Source organism: Ascidiella aspersa, chromosome 1, assembly GCF_963924565.1.
Source record: "Ascidiella aspersa chromosome 1, kaAscAspe10.2, whole genome shotgun sequence".
Classification (NCBI taxonomy): Eukaryota; Metazoa; Chordata; class Ascidiacea; order Phlebobranchia; family Ascidiidae; genus Ascidiella; species Ascidiella aspersa.
This window is the reverse complement of record NC_139447.1, coordinates 13,878,565-13,895,887: the sequence shown is the minus strand read 5'-3', so window position 1 is coordinate 13,895,887 and position 17,323 is coordinate 13,878,565. Positions and strand designations below refer to the sequence as shown.

General features: G+C 39.3%; 1 protein-coding gene across 2 annotated transcripts; it reads right to left on the bottom strand.

Annotated features, from left to right (window-relative positions):
- Positions 1 to 1,024: 1,024 nt before the first annotated feature.
- Positions 1,025 to 16,299, bottom strand: LOC146167898 (vang-like protein 2). 2 transcript variants are annotated; one of them, XM_083380353.1, is made up of 14 exons: positions 16,160 to 16,299; positions 15,811 to 15,914; positions 14,594 to 14,682; positions 14,020 to 14,103; positions 13,683 to 13,832; positions 13,381 to 13,487; positions 13,142 to 13,235; positions 12,162 to 12,322; positions 11,178 to 11,320; positions 9,822 to 9,960; positions 8,210 to 8,321; positions 7,299 to 7,441; positions 4,900 to 4,996; positions 1,025 to 2,486 (listed from the first exon to the last, which is right to left on the bottom strand). In XM_083380353.1, exons 1-14 carry the CDS (start codon positions 16,210 to 16,212, stop codon positions 2,340 to 2,342), a joined length of 1,623 nt encoding a protein of 540 aa, XP_083236479.1. In that variant the 5' UTR covers positions 16,213 to 16,299; the 3' UTR covers positions 1,025 to 2,339. The 2 variants fall into 2 exon arrangements, with proteins under 2 accessions (XP_083236479.1, XP_083236480.1); XM_083380354.1 differs by having other exon boundaries at positions 15,841 to 15,914.
- Positions 16,300 to 17,323: the final 1,024 nt, after the last annotated feature.

Below are 17,323 nucleotides of genomic sequence, written 5' to 3'. Positions count from 1 at the left end.
TTTTGGCTATTTAGACCTCATTCCGATGAAATTAGGACTTATTCCGACAGGTTTATGTCCTATTCATATGATTAAGTTATTTTTCTGTCGTGCATATTACTGCGCATTTGGCATTATTATGTCGTTGGTTTTAATACTATGGTTTTATGGGTTTTTCTGCTTAACTTATTATTGCTTTTTAGGTCTTATTAGCACAACAAGGTATTGTTGCACGACTTTATCAATAACGTAATACAGATGTTAAATTTCTCTTTCTGACCCCAAAAAAACCCGACCATTTTTTGAATATATGCTACTATATGACGAGTGACAACTGCTTCACAGCAAGTGAGTTTTTAAACAATTAAAAACAAAAGAAAATCCCATTTCAACATGCTCTACAACACTATTGGAACTTTAGCTTCAGTTTGTTTCCGTGGTGGCTACCAATAAACTTTGTTACACATTACACGTTTTTTTAGTAATTTCAATAAAAATACTAAAGCCATTATATTCGATAAAATCGACATTTCGTTGTTTTACACTAACATTTTACAAAAAACGATTTGAATCGTGGCTGTTGACAATAAAATGTATTGAAAAGAGCTTTTGGTACGTGTACTTTGTCAGCAATCAACAGATAACTTTGCGTGGAAATGTATTGCTGCAGCTGCAAGCCTATTGAAAATAATTATCACGTCACCCTCTAGTTACAACTTCTCATGAGTCCAATAGCTGTTGATAGGTAACACTTTTTTATCTTGTTGCTCAATAATGAAAAGTATATATTTTTATGCCTGACAGCATGTGCCCAGAAATTTATTGTGAAGGGGTTTCGTAGACGGTTGAATTTTAAATTTTATTTTTTATTTGCTCACGAAATCCAAGTGAATATTCAAAGTGACAAATAAGCACTTTTTGATGTGACAGGACTGACATCATGCCATGTAAAGGAATCGACCGAAAACCTTTAGATTAGCATACCAACCTCACAAGCTGAAACTCTAAATATTATTCCAGAACTCACGAGTAACGACAACGAATAAATGTTGCCTCGGGTTTTATTCCGTTGCGAATTTGGCGCGTACACGAGTAGGACAGTGCGTTCGTATATGTTAAAACTTGGGTTCTAAAAATTAGGGATTTATACAAAGTCTATGTATTAGCGCAACGGGCTGATGAACTGGTAAAACCCAGCCAAGTCGGCGGTCCCGTCTTTGAAACCGCTTCAAACAGGTCAAGGTGACAATAAAAACACAAATAATCGTACATACATAATACAGAACGAGAAATGCAGTGAATTTTTGGTTGAAATCGTGCTTCTACGGGCAGGCCACAGACGAAGTATATTGGGCACCGCAAATAGTAAGTTAAAAGAACTGAAAACGCGGGTCTGAAGTATAAAAAAGAGTGTGGCTTCATTCGATGAAACGTGCACACGGCGATAAGTTTGGCGTGTTTTAGCACGTGTACCAAACCGTTAAACGAAACCCAGATCTACATCTTGATCTAAAAAGCAAGTCGATAAAATACCACGAAGGCGGAATGACTGTTGGTCGAATACTTTTTAACGAAGCTAAAAAAACTGTTCAACATATTTCAGACATGTACATTAATTAAAAGATTTTGCAACGCTCAAATCGAAAAATATTATTGGCCAGAACCCAGCTAACTGTCGAACCATTCCCACTGCCACATGGCTGGTGAATGCTGGGCGCAATTGTATTCATAATTCGCTCGTAGGAGATCAAATTTTTTAGTGTCACGTATTGCCGTCGTCTCAGCAAAGCAGCCATGGAAACAAGGTCGTTATTTTGCAACAATTGCAAAACTTTGTGTTCCGTCTCTTTTCACGTCAAAGTTCAATTGCACGTGAAGATGCAGAACAAAACTGCGCGCGATTGTTGTGCAGCTTGGAACGTGTAAAAAATCAGGAGTGCGTGTGCAGCATTTTCTCGGAATTAAACTCCCATGATTAGCAGTATAACATAATCCTTTGGTTCGGACCCAATTTACAAATAGAAAAGAAAACAGAAAAGTAAAAACAAAAACTAGAAAAGGATGTGCTGATATGATGAACACGATGCTCTTTGAATGTAGGGTCGCGGGTCGGCCATTCAAACGAATCTTATCGAAGCAGAGGCGAAACAGTAGGTGATTCGTTCGCGTGCAAACCAGTAAACTAGCGCGATATGTCGAATGGCGATGGAGTTGTACGTTTAACTTGGCCTCGCATCGCCCTGGCCCTATTCCTTCCTTGCTGGCTTACTGGTGGGTTGGCACGTGTCCAACCGGTTGCCTGGGACAACCGCGGGGCGCATTTTTCAAACTGATCCTCCGCTCTCTAGTCGCCGCCCTTTCTAGACGGAGGTCTCGCTCTGCATCTGCAAAACGAAGCGGTGCGACTCCGGGCCGACGAAGACTTCTTGCAGCCGGACTCTTGGGGTCCTCCGGACTGTGATGATGAGGGAGTACTCGAGTTGGTTGAGTCGGAACACGGTGCCGTCCTGAAACATAGAAGTTTTTAATTGATGCTGTTTTGTTTAAGGCGAATTCACGTTAGAAAGAAAGCAAAGAAAAAACGACCCACGTTCGATACAGTTAAGAATTACAAACATTTAAAATAATATAAAAAAAACAGCATAGTAAAAAAACACAGAAACTGCAGTTACGCCAAAATTAGTATCATCCGTAACGATAAATTTGTCCTCATTTAAAGCATTCCTTTTTTTTGTTGGTTGTAGCGTTTAATCAGAAATGATGATGACATGTTTAGTAATTCTGTGCTTTTACTCAAAGTTTTTTTAGATCCTTTTAAATTGAATGTTTTTTTTTCGACTTTAAGCAAGAACAACAGACAGGTTTTAAAAAGATCAAAAAAAATAACATAATACTGTTTTAGCAACGATTCATACTCGACGACTAATTTTGTATCAATCCAAAATTTCGCGCACAAGATGAGAAAGCCACTCCTCTCGTGTTATTATTGCCTCATAAATAATTCTGCGTGTACTAATTTAGCAACGAAATTGTGAAGGTGGGGTCTTATTAGCTCCGGCTTATCACTAAAATGGTAACCTATCGTTTTTCATTGAGGATTTACTGATTTAGGTACAAGACCCTATTGTATGGCCTAACTGTAGACAGAAACTGAGTTCTTGGCTCAGGTGAGATATAAAAGGAAAACAATTACAGAAAGTACTATCAAAGCAGAATTTGGCAATTTTTAGTTTTTAAAGAAAAATGATTCGTAGTTTAAACGGCTGTTAAAAAGCGTACTGTTACTATATTTTCGAATGCTTTGCAACCGAAATGTTTTTTATGTTTCGGACAACTATTACTTTGGAAACCAAAAAAGGTTAAAAAAAAAACTAAACGAATTACAGTTCCATATAATATTTAATCTATTATCAGAATTACAAGATTGTTTACACACAATCAGTCTTAAATTCGTAACCTATCAAGGAAATATGCGTTTAGTACAGCAGTATTGATTGGATTAAGTTGGCAATTTCGAACGATCAAAAGACGCCTATAACAACCACAAGTCAATAGAACGCAAAATATTTACGCTACGGATAAGCGCGCATAGGCTGCCCGCAAGTCGTGGTAACTGAAATTGACGTAAAACGTTTAGTGGCCACTTGACTTGGCTTAAATCAGGCCCCCAGGCCCGGCGCATCGCGTCTTGCACGTGATATTTAACGATTTACAACACGCCTGCTTAAAGAAGCAGCGTTTTTTCACGCATTTTTGAGATAATTTGGCAACTTGAGGAAATACGTATATAGTATAACGTCATTACTTCCTAATCGTTACAGGTCTATTTGCTGCATTGTGGTGCTAATTAAGTGAAGATTAAAGCTTACAGTTCCAATCATTCCCAATCGGATGATTCCTTTCAAATTTGCATAGTGTTTTTCTGACACATTTCTGCGTGACAAATGCGCACGACATTTTACATTTCTGCAAAGGTGTTACCACGTTAAAAGCTAGTCTCCCTTCTCTTCCAAAAGTAATAGTTATAAATTAATGGTGTGAATGACTTTTCTCTCCCCGGTAATCCTATCGATTGAACACATAAAAAAGCGCAACATCAAAGAGACATTGGAAAAGATTTCTAATTTGTCCACCCGCTACTTTTCAAGGCGAACTCAATAGACGAAAGCGTCAGAGGTTCTGGGCGGAGCGCAATATGGCAAGAACTAACTACAGGGCATAATTTGCACCCAGTCGGTGCTGTATTGACGCATGTTATCTGCGGCTATTGATTGTGGTCGCGAGGTTTGCACAAAAGACGCTGACGCTCGTCGACTGACTATCTGTGCAAGGTGAATGATCGCTTTCAAAAGGTGCGCGCTATGACAAAAACGAGCGTCAACAACCCCTCGAACCCTGTACTACAAACGGCGCAGTTGATATCCCGCACTTGCAATTACAATGGGTTCGCCGCCAATTAAACGGTTATTTTTCACTCAGGTTAGTCTTTAGGACCACCCAGGAAACGCGATTCATAAACATAAAAATCATTTTATAGGCTCTTATGTTCGACTGTATTTTCAGTACATGGAGCATCATTATAAAAAATCCTAAACAAGCAATTCATACGAACTTTTTAAAGTCAGTCGCAATTAAAGTTTATAAAACAAAATGATAAAACCAGAAAACAGTGCTGAAGTAGGTGATTAAACAAATTCGAAACACCAATAGAAATATTGCGTTAACTTAACCAAAAGATGACTAGACGACTTTTCCGTGTTACGGTTAAGTACAGTTGTCGTTCTATAAACTTATATATATATGAGAGAAATAGTCTCGTTGGGATAAGCTAGTTTATGGTAAACAAACATAATTTTTAGATAATAAACCAGCGTTACTAGAAAAGAGACCCGTATACCGTCAGTATAAATAGGCATTTACCTGCAGCATGTTAACAAGCGGTTCATCACTGACCAGTTCCCATTGGGTGGAGTTGGCTCGCGGTTCGTAGGTCACAGAAGGACCCGGGTGAAGGTACCTGGCAAGAAAACAGGGTGTCATTAGGCGGTCAATGTTTAACTTGGCCAAAAGTGTCAAGATCAGGAACACGAATTATTGTGGAGAAAGAGTTTAGTGAATTTTCCAATGGTGCTTTGCTGTGAAATCAAGTAGTTTAAACTGAATTGAAAGCTACGATCTATTTGATCTCCGCGCATTGAATGTAATTAATACATAAATAAGATAAAAGGAATTAGGTTTTTTAACGAAACAATTGTTAAAATTATCCAAATGTCATACTTTCGCTGCCGTGCCTTCGTTTGCCAAATATGCCTTGTATAAAATACAAAAAACGTTAAATAATACATTAACCAGCATTTGCAACACGACGGTATCGCTTTGCGCAAACTGAAGCCACCGAAAAGGCAGATGGCGAGGCGACCGACATAAATCTCACAGCTAAACATCGCGGTTTTTGGCAAACAATTAAAATAGCGCACTTTCGAGCATTTCCTGTCAAGTGCGGCGGGAAGATCGCCCTGTTGGTAAACACAACGGAGGCAGGTAAATGTTTACAGGCCTGGGATCCGGGTCAGGGCGCAATACCAGCTCTAATCCGAGCTTTTACCGGATCAGCTCCAGCGAAGGAGCTCTCGGCATTCGACCCACGCGGCGTCGTTTCCTTTTTACGAGTGCGTGATTCTGGGGCACGGGGACACCGGGCTGGCATTGCCGCTCGGACAGCTGGCAGAACCTATTGGAACTGAATGAATGTGTTGATTTGCACTCGATACGGTTAAGTTCCGTGAGAAATGCCGTAGAAGAAGGGGTGCGAATGTCGACACGGGAGTTTTCTATTACTTGATACTATAGTGTTGGTTTTATGAAATAGGAACCAACGCGGTGTAACACAATTGTGTTTACGATCGACCCACTTATCTTTTACTAGCCAAGTCGTTAAAATGCGTAGTTCCTCTTATGCGGATAAAAATAGATTTTACCGTTATTAACAAAAGCGCACAAACAAACTAAACGCAACGGTTGCGATATAGTAACGCCTGAATTGGCTTAATGCAATACGACGGAAAGTACATTAACCGTGACAGTTAAAGTTCAAGAATTTGCCACATTGTGGTGGTGACAGTAAAAGTTCACGCACAAAAAACAAACACACCGCACCACATTTCGGCCACAGAACACATCACATGCCTAACAGCAGGTGCTGGGCGTTCGCAACGATTGCCCCCAAAATACGCGATGGCTCGCAGCAAAGAGTGGCCGGGCGGGACGTTCCAACTTCTCTCGAGTATGAGCGATGCGCGCGCCGCTGTGGGAAGCAACTGGCAACACGGCGCGGCGCTTTTTCGACTTGTGTAAACACGCAGCGCGCAGAGTGCTTTGACGGTTTGACGATGGCCAAACACGGAGCGCGTGTTATGGGGCGGGGGCAAATAACATTAGGCCGTTTGCTCGGCCACCTTGAAGCGACCGCCTTTCCCTTTCCGATTTTTTTTGCCCATTTTATATGGACCGTTTCTTTACACCTGTACGCTACTCTCTCGGTGGACAATACTACGAAAATGTAAATACTACGAAAATGTAAGTAGTAAGACCCGGCTCTTAATGTTGGTCAATGAGTCTCCAGTGCATCAATTACTCAGTTAAAAATATTCGACACATTTTAACAACTAAATAAAACCTGTGACTTCCAAGTTCCAACGTTAAGAACCTGGACGCTTGTGTATTTTTTTATAGTAGCGGCCTAAGCTAAACCAATCAATCAAATATTAAATTACATGTAGAAACTGCCAACAATACTTGTACACTTTTCAAACAGAAAATTTACAGCGTGGGGCTTTATGGTAATCACGTCCGTGTCAATAAGGGGTAGCAAGATCTGAAGGACCCTTTCCTTTAATGGCAACAAGCCATTACCACTTAACTGTGTCCACAGCGGGGAGCAATGTAAAAGCAAAAATATAACTTTTAGAAACTGCACTAAACAAACAGTAAACATTTTTAGCGCGTATATAACGGAAACCGCTTTAAGAGAAACTTAACAAGCCACCAAATATGAAGAAGCAATGAAGTTTCGAGGCAGCATATTTGTGGTAAAAGTCTAGCGGTGATGGTCGAATGAACTCTACTCTTAGTATTAGGCTACCAGCACACGTGATTTAGGTCGTATATCCACGTTCACTTTACAAGGTAATGTAGAAAGGCCAATTTGCATGGGTGGACCCCACAGGGTTTGCAACAACAGCGAATATTGGAAGCGTAGAAACTACACTCAACTGGCCCGTGGTGAACAGCATATAAAAATCGACGGTTATGTCACTCACTTTTCCAGGAAGGCCTTGGGAGTCATGTCGTTCTTGACGCAGAAGGCGAGGTGCTTGAGGATGCTCTCAATTTCGTAGTGCTTGTGTTGTCGCGTGGTGCGGAGGTACTTTTGCAGCGAGCGGGCGAGGGCTGGAAAGATCGCCTGCAACGCAAAACACGGGTTGAACAAATCGAAAGTGATTCGCGGTCGGCAGCAAACAAGTTGTGGCAATTTCGGTCGGCGTTTTGTTTCGATCGACAACACACGAGCCTGCCCACTGTAACGAGTGTTACGTTTAGGTTCGTATAGACGGGAAATCGCAACTCGCAGATGAGTTGGGATATTGGGAGACATCGAACAGGCAAAACTAGAGATGTAACACGGAACCTGGGATAAACAAGACCATAGCACAATAACAAGTAGAATATCACCTTTGAAAAAAAAACCTGTCAGGGTATTAACTTACGATGGCCTGAACGCGCTTAATACAACATCAACGTTTGTGAAATAAAAAACTTAAATCGTTTGGATATCGGCATTGAGGGAATTTAGATCGACTCCACTGGTGATGACTAACATACTATTATGGACAAGCATCAACTTGGGAATAAAAAAGCTAGACCCATTAGTAGTGCTACTGCTATGTCTACCACTTCCTACCGCCTAAGCGTCGTGAATACCAACATAGTAAACGTAATATAAAATTAAAGCAACGCTAAAGATAAATATTCCGAAACCAATTAACAACAGGGGTAATTATACTTGGCGTATTACCACAGATTGTAAAACCCAGCAAGAACCGCACAAGGCTGATCTCGAACTAGCATGACGGCGTGAGTGCGCACAAAACTGTCGAGATCAATTCAAGGGCACGCATGGAAACGCGACGAGACAAAAAACGGATTAGAAAGTCAACGACAAGGTATATACCTTTGCGGCCTCGTCTACGCTCATGATCGTCTCGGTCGACCTGCCCCTGGAGAGTTCCTCGTCCTTTGCCCGGCGAATGTGGGCGAACGCGTCCTCCGTGGCTGCGATCAACCTGTCGGTGAGCACAAGCGGGAAAGTAAGTTAATGCGGGTCTCGGGTTACGACATACGTCTCCGCAGCGCGCCTCCCCGGCCAGTGCACGGCTCTTGGCCGCGGCTCGTGTCTAAGCCGGCCTGTCGTTCGTGGAGCCGCCACGTCGCTGAGACAACTGTATAGGGTTTCTGCTTGTTCTAACTTTCGCAACAGGCCAGGGCCCCTTTCGTTGCCGGGTCGTTCAGCCATGCGGCGAGACAAACCATGCAAGCCACAAAACGACAAAAATATTCGAGCTGTTTTTAGGTTAACTCAACAAGCAGTTTGTATCGCTACTTGCTAAGCATTTATAGCCCGGTTACATTTATGTCGATTAGCGTATGGATTCCAACTTTTAACTTTGACCATCAAGTTTTACAATGAAAAGCATAACTTTTCTCGTATGTTGTTGCAACACTCAAAGGCGTTCAACAATATCGGTGTTTTTTTATTTTTAGGTTAACTTAACAAGTAGTTTATTTCAATACTTGCGAAGCTGAGCCGCCTTTTTAGCCCTTCAGCAATTTAAGTGTTCTGTCGGGCGAGAATCGAAAAGAGGTTGGAGAACATTTATACGTGATGGCGATGCTCACGTGCGATAACGCCTGGGAGCGACATGAAAAACGCTGATCGGAATTTGATGACAGGAAGCATATTTTGCGGATTCTGCGACGCAGCAAATTGACAAACCACCAATAAATCGTAATGCTACGCGTCAGTAAATCTTATTACTCTTTTAAGAAACATAAGCTACAAAATAATCGACAAAAACATTGCTTCAATAATTCAATATAAAATGTAATAAAAGTATGACTTTAATGCATTAAAACCATATTGGGTCATGTAACACCGCGCGAAGTAATCCTGGCGTTAACAGTGTTCTGCTACCGGCGAGGATCAAAATAGTTTCTAAGCTTACAAGGAAATTAAGATTACAACGATTTATTAGTGGTTTTCCGCGAAAGTTTTTTTTTTATTAAAATAATAAAGCTGTTTTTTTAGAGCGTGAAACTAGCACCGGGTGTTTGTTGTTGGCCACAACAGGATAATCCATTAACGTCTTCCATTTGGCAATAGCCAAGCGTACAGCTAAGGAAACGACCAAGTGTGGAGAATGGCGGACATTTCTGTAGATTTAAGAAAGGACGAGGTGTAAAAGTTCGGGACACTTTACGGTTCGCCAGCGCTTGCATGCAACTGGTAACCTCGTCTATCCATGTGCCGTTTCTTGCCTTAAAACCCAAACTAAACACGAGCCAGGCGCTAAAAGCGGGTGGGGGTGGCTCTCAGCGGGAGGCGACAGGCGCTTTTGTGGAGAAAATCCCGGGAATTGACATTCCGCACACGCGACCAAAAATAAAAACTATTGGCTCCGAGTATAATGTAATCGGCGGCTCGCGACCCAAACGCTATTGTAAAGGGGCTTACTTATACACGGAGGAACGCGTCGCAAAATCCTGTAAACACGTAATTTCCACACCTGGCCCTTCGCTTTCTAATCCGCCTCTCGTACTCGGCCTCCTCGTAATAGCGTTCGTTGTGCCCAGCATCACGGCGCCGCGCAACAGCGGCTATGATCGCCTGGTGGGTCATTCCATGCGAGTCATCGCCCGGTTGACCTGCGTTGGAACGGGAAGTGTCGGTTAGCTGTGTTCTATTTGGATTTTTTGAGATTTTTCCTGAACCAATTTCAAAGTGTCCCACTTAACAGGTTGCCGCTTGTTTATCGCCTAGCTGTCGAGTTTACTTTGAAAACATGCAAGGTGCGATTTTTCGCACTGCGCCAATTACAACAATAGAGATGTGCCGCAGCGAATCCCTTCGCCACATTCGCACAAGTCCCGGCGCAAAGAGCCAAGATTATCGCACCAAGTAAGCGGGATGCTTAAGTCTGTGTTTGGAATTAGGTCGGTCTTTTCACCAAGGTAAAACTCAACTTTTTATTAGTGTTCATTCGAAATTATGAAAATGTCTACTGTTAGGATTTATTCGGCACACTAAACTATTGTTTTTCGCAGTCGGTGTCGATAAATTTGCGTTTGACAATAATAGTAGAGTTTTTCTAGTTTTTACAACTTAATACTTGTTTTCAAAAATGTTAGTTAACAGCTTTCAAAACACGATTTTAAAGTTTTGGGCGAAATAACCATAAGCAATCTGTATTTTGCTAATTAAACCAAGAAAATGGATAAAACCAAGACGCTACAGTGTTTAAGCTACCCACTATATATAGAGGGAGGATTTACACAACCAGGAAGCCGTGAAAATAAGGCACAAAGGCTACATCGATGTTGGTTGTGCAAACATATTCGTCAAAGACGAATGACTGAAAGATAACATCGTAAATGTTTTGCTTCGCCGTATGGGAATTAATCATCATCATCATCGAACCGAACAGTTAAACCCAGAAATAACTATTACCACTCAACATAACACGAATTAAAAAGCCGTTATATTTTAAACCGTTAAGAACTTTGAGCTGCCTGGTGCCACCCTAGACAGCAAAGGCTACGAAAGCACGTAGTAATGCTTGTAAGCAAACAAAAGCGCACAAACAACGGTCGGCCGTTTAAGTGGCCTGGCCAGAACAAACGCCGGCGGTGGCAGGCCGACTTCCGCATCCAGCCAACCGCGCCAACGCCACCGAACATTTTTCAGGCTCTTGCAAGGCGAAATTTCACGCTCAACGGGCGCTAACGACTTTCCCGGTCGGTTTACGCACTTTTCCGAGTGCTGGACCCCGACCGAGGTTTCACATGACCGCGCCGCGAAGCAAGAGACGGCGGGATGGGCGCTCGTCAAAAGGCAAGCGGTATCAGGAAGTGCGACGACTTACCGTCAACGTTGTAGACTTTGAAGGACTGGTGGCTGAGCTGCTTCATGCGCGAACTACGCGAAGGGATCCTCATCAGCGCCGGATTGTAGACGGGAAAGTCGCAGTAGTACTTCTCCAGCACCCACACCGAACAACGCTGGATGCTGCGCAGAAACATGTATTGTTAACCATCAATCTAGCGGTATGGAACCGTAGCTGTTTTATTGACAGCTCCTGTATTGCTAAAAGCGCCTTAATTACCCATAGCGCACATTTTTCATCACTAAGACCTTTATTGCGTGGCATTTGTAACACTTTGTGAAACACACAACTACCAAAAGTTACCTACTGGGGGAGGGGAGGGGTCTTCTACAGAAAAGTTACTTTACCGCATTTTGTAAAGACATTATGTGTAAGCTGTAAACACAGAATGTTGACATAATTATGTTTAATACAGAAAAAAAAAGAGTACTCTAGATAATGTTTTGCAAGCAAATTTAGAATGTTTTTGTGCCAAGCAAACAACCTTACTTGACAAGCATGCTACAAAGCACTCATTTGTCACACCACTTGTATAACAATGCTTATCCAGCCTACTATCAAAGCAGTCTAGGCGCAGTAAGCTAGCATCTACAGATGAGAGTATGATACCAATAACTGCTTATAGACCTTTCCATTTTTGTTGTTTTTTTGCACAACTGACAAGTGCAAGGTTTTCGGTAAAATGCAAACGTGATATACATTTTAATAAAAGAAAAATAGTTGCATTATGTATTTACAATGTTTTGCTTACTAGGAAAGTATTAGAATAAAACTAATGGATTCATCGTTCAACCCAAGATACTGTGTATGTTTAGTTATACCCTCAGTTCAGGAGCAACCAACCATGAACAAGGTTCTTCTATACTTTAAATGGCAATGGTTTTAAATAACAACATGACTCAATACTCACTGTGGCAACACAATGAGGCGAATAGCAACATCTCTAACTAACTTTTTTGTTACCTGAGGTCACCGATGGAATAAAACCTCCTTTCGCCGTCCGTTGTTCGAATAACCTCAAGTACATAAGTTGACTGCATGTGACGCAATTCCAAAAGCACCAGGGAGAGGTAATGCAGAAACAGCAAACATGTTGTAAGACTGCTGGAATATTCCACAATTGCCTGAAATAAGTTTAAAGTTTATTTTAAAAAGCCTTAATTGTAAACAGCTTTATTTTAATTTTTGGTTAACAAAACAACTATAGCGACTGGACAAATTAAGGTAATATGTATTTTCTTAGTCCTTTTGCCATTGCTTTGCAGGCATCAATCTTAAAAAAAAAAAACGAAAACCTAATTCAACTTTTAAAAAACGAAAACCTAATTCAACTTTATAGCACATTGTACAGTAAATTGGGTTGGGAATTCTTATGTTCCAAAACAAACAAAATGTTTAAAAAGTTCAGTTAAAATTTAAGTAGAAAAGTTAAATAACAGGTGAACTCTGTGTGTCATGGATAATCTCGTCTTGAAGGGCAACGGCTGTTCAAAGCGAGCAAATAGTTGTGTGTGGAGTCTTAATCCGAAATAATCCACAGTCAAGAGGCAATGAGACCGTGACGTTTCTCACACATTAGCGTGAAAGGATGGAAGGACTGGACCTGGCCTAGACAGGTCCCCAGTGCACAACTGTTGACTGGTTTAACTGGGATTGACAAAGGAAAGCCAAATATTGACAGTAAGGCTTGTCCGTTCATTGCGGCTTTACTGTTATGCCCAGGCTGGAAATGAATTTAAAAATAACCATGTGCAACACTTAACTTTTAAAATCTTCAGTATAAATGTACCACTAATAAAATATGGCTTTCCAATGCTTTAATTAAAAAAAAATAGTTTATGTAAGCAATTATTGATTACTAGCATCATAAAAAATACAACCCTATCTGTGAGTTCCTAAAAGCCGTAACACTATCATTACTAAAAATAAAATAAACAGCTTACTGGGTAGTGTCGTTCTTGCTGGCCAATAATCCAAAATACGTAAAACAACCAGTAAGTCACTGTGACAAGCAGCACCAAGCCCATGATTAATGATCTGGGAATAAAGTAAAGGCTGTGAGCAATAAGCTGAAACAATATTGACACACAGCAAAATTACAGGTTGCCTAAATTGATTATAGTTCAAAATATGTTAGTTGAACGAAATTATCATTGCTATTTCTATGAAGAGCAAAACTTACCTGAACATAAAAACTCTTGGCATACTTGTGCGCTGTTTTCGAAAGAAAATTCCCCAAGATGCGATTAATAAGAAGAGTAATTTAAAAGAAACACTTATGAGAGAACCCTGCAAAAAATAAATCAGTTATTAAGAAACATTCAAAATGTACAAAAATAACTCGCAAAAGGCAACATATTGATCTATTTTAAGTGATTAAAGTTTAACCTAGCAAGCAAGTGTAGGTGTATGCCTACACAACAACAACAGTAGCAATTAATACACTGATCAAATTAAAAAAATAAAACATGTTCGGAAACCCACTTTGCACTCAGTCCCACAGTTATCTCCATTGTCATCCCACATTAATTTTGGGATCACAACAAATGCGATTGGGGTCAGGTAGGAGACAATTGCAAAAAGGATGGTCGCCACAAACCCGCAATCGTGGAAACCAACTGAAGATTCTATGTCCTGAGAAAAAAAAAATTATACTAAACATAATAACACACATTTTAAATCTATATCAAACATTTAGATGTTAAAATTAGGTAGTGTCTAAATGTAATTAACCACTGCCTTTAACAAGTATAATAACGTTATTAAAAAAAATAAAGTTTTAGAAATTGTATTTACACCACAACTGCAAAAGGTAGCTAACCTTTTTAAATTTGGCAAGAGATTCGTTGCTCAGTTGTGTTTCAGCAGTAGTTTGAGAAATAAAGGTGTTGGTTTCTCCCCAGTCCTGGTACAAAACAACTTTATTAAACAGCTAAAAAATTTAAAAAATATACACACATAAATGTATTCTATGCAGTAACAAGAACTGTTAATATATGCATAAATGGAGTTTCTTAACAAGTGGATGTAGTTCAGATTGATCACTTCCTGTATTACATATATATATATATATATATATTGTTCTGAATTGTTGTTGAAAAAATGTTAAAAGTGGATATTTTGTTTTATGTCTATCATTAGAAAGTCTTCAAGAGCCAAAGAACTGTCAGTACAGGTTGTAAAATGAATAAAGCCCAGCGCTTTGAGATTAAGTAACTCAAACTCACAGAACACTTGTGCAGTGCTACTGATAGTTTCAAGTGGTCCTTGACAAACAAAACAAAAAGCAAAAAACTGGGTGCCTATCCAAATGTTTGCCACTCCTAACATGGTGTAAGTTCACTCATCGGCACAGCTTTAATTTGTAAACAGAAAGAGAAATAGTGAGTTCTCACTTCAGGCATGTCCACAATGGCTTCATCGGGACCCCGGTTGTCATTTCTTCCATCCATAGGGGGAGTACGTATTGAGACCTTTTTTTCACCTGATTCATGGGCAAAAAGAAAACATTTTAACATTGTTGTCAAGCTATTTTATTTAACACCACCCCATGATACTGCATTGATTCATGCTCATTCAATTCATCTCATAAATTGTTTGTCAAATTATACTTTGAGAAAAGACATTAAGATAAAAATAATTAATGACCAGTGCTGTAATGTACTCTTCTTAATACTTAACTATATAAATTATAAATAGGTAGCATACTCCTAACACTGATAGTTGTATGGGACTTGAGAAGAGCATATAGAAGGTGTTTAAACCTAAAAACTAAGTAAAGTCATTGATAGACTTGGGCCAAATATTTTTTTTTTAAACTTCTGACAAGCCAACAACATTTGCAAGACTATTGCCACATGAACCCAAAACCCTAAAAAGAAATTGAGAGCCTTTTTCAAAATAACTTTATACACTTAAATAGCTATTATTTTTATTAATGGTCTTAAAATTCCAATTTGTTAATAGATTATATTTTAAATTGAAGATGTATATACTGAATCTAATTAATATAAAAATATTAGGGTGACCTTTTAAAAGAATTAGCAAACAGTACAAATTATTGTACAAATACAAGATAAATACAAGATAAACACAATGCAAACCCAAAATCACCAACTGCAAATGTTGCAAAACCGATGACATAACCAGGGGGCAGCAGGTTAATGTGGGCAGCTTGCGCTCACCAGCATACATGCATTATTTTGTTTGCGCTGCGTGTATGCCAAAGTGTTTGGATTACCTAATTGAATAATGACAAACTATGCTTGGCCAATTCATGTTAGAGCTCATTTGTTACTCGCATTTGGTTCAGACTTCGAGCCTTTAGGAGCAAACTAACACACAGGCACTGATAAGATTTTTATCAGATACATGGACATAGCTGGAGGCTACTCTCAAACCTATGGTGCAGACTGCTGTATTCAATAAAGGGGTGCGACAGTTTATGAAACAGGCAGGTATGAATCAATGTACAAATTGATTTGGCCAATGTTGCCAGTGCTTTTTACATGCAATTAAGTAAACATATGAATATTCTGAGCATTTTTTTTTCTGCATTCATGCTTTATTTTGTTTTGGGTTAGGTTTTTGCTCTTCGCATTCCCATACAAACCTGAACTTTCATCAAGGTCAAGGTTACTACCTCGACTTCGATGTCGCTTGCTGCCATGTTCACGATTCCGTTGCCTTCTGTGACCATGTCGGGATCGTTCAGATCTAAACATACAACAAATTATAAAAAAATAATTTCTACTAATAAAAAGATTTAAATACCAGGAAAAAAACAGCATGTGAAAATAAAAATACTATTTTGGGGACAACATGAAAATTTTTCATAGTTAAAATAAATTATTTAACTGCAGTTGACTTATTTTAAGTATAAAAGTTATGAAGAGTCGAAAGACAGGACAAACAGGAAAATTACATATTATTGTTAAACAAAAATATATTTTGCAATTGACCTGTTAGTTGTTACTGAATATTCCGATCCATTATCCAGTCGATCCGTATCCATTAGAAATAGTTTGACAAGAAAGTAAACAAATATATATAAATAAATTTATTTCTAAAGAATTTTTTTTTAATTTACAACTTAAAATCTAAAGATAAAAGATAGTAGAAACATCTTATAGTAGAATAGAGGTTTTTAAAGCAGTTTGGACCATTCTGTTTTGGGAATGAGTAGATTTATGTACTGCACAACAGAACTTAAACAAGGATTATGTAATAGCGAGACAAAATTATGTAAACTGTGACTAGTACATATATTCCTAATCCCATACATATACATAACCTTGTGAATGTTCAAAAGCATTCCACTAGACTAGATTAATGTGTGCAGATTCAAAATCTGTCAATGATGACACCTGTTACTGCAAATACTAGCATAGTGGTTTATAATGAAAGGTGTGTCTAGAATCTAGAAGATGGTCCATGTTTGGGTATAGTTTGAGGTTGACAGCAGACTTTTAAAATATGTTAATTTTATGTATACTGTGAATACTATTTTACAAAACACAGGATAAAGACAAACAACTATATTTGTATTTCTATGACAATTCAACAGTTTTCTAAAACTACACTTACTGCCAAAATAGGTATAGCTGTTATAATAAAAATAAAAACACATTATACCTTTTCCACATCAAATTGTCAAATTAATCCCAATAAAAAGAGACGGACAACAAAGTTTGTTAATTAAATCAAATTAAAGTGTTATACTCATAACTCTCAAATCTGCCCATATAACTGTAAATAAAAACTTAACACTTTTTTGAAAACAGAACAAGTTCCCCAGCCTTCATACTCACAGAATCACTCAAAAACCCAACCGTTTCCATTCACATAAGCTAAGCAAAAGCGTGACTCACATCAGGCGGCTACGTTAAGCTTTACAGCAACATCTCTCGTCGGCACAAGATCAACTGTTGAAACATCCCGCGATTATATTTTTGCGGGTGATGAGCAGAAAGCCTCTTTAAATTCACCATAACTCTGCATGGGCACTGAACTGGAAACTTCAACAACATTACGACCGTTTGTTCTGTTTTCGCGCGATCCGAGATTGTGAAATGCAATCACCTTGCGAAAACACCGCGATTACCTTTCGACAATAGCACATTGCA

Coding starts and splice junctions, on each gene's coding strand:
- LOC146167898 (XM_083380353.1), bottom strand. CDS start 16,212: ATGGATACGGATCGACTGGATAATGGATCGGAATATTCAGTAACAACT. Junction 13,236..13,380: donor CCAAGAGTTTTTATGTTCAG/GTAAGTTTTGCT, acceptor CTTTATTCCCAG/ATCATTAATCATGGGCTTGG. Junction 4,997..7,298: donor CCCAAGGCCTTCCTGGAAAA/GTGAGTGACATA, acceptor TTTTCTTGCCAG/GTACCTTCACCCGGGTCCTT.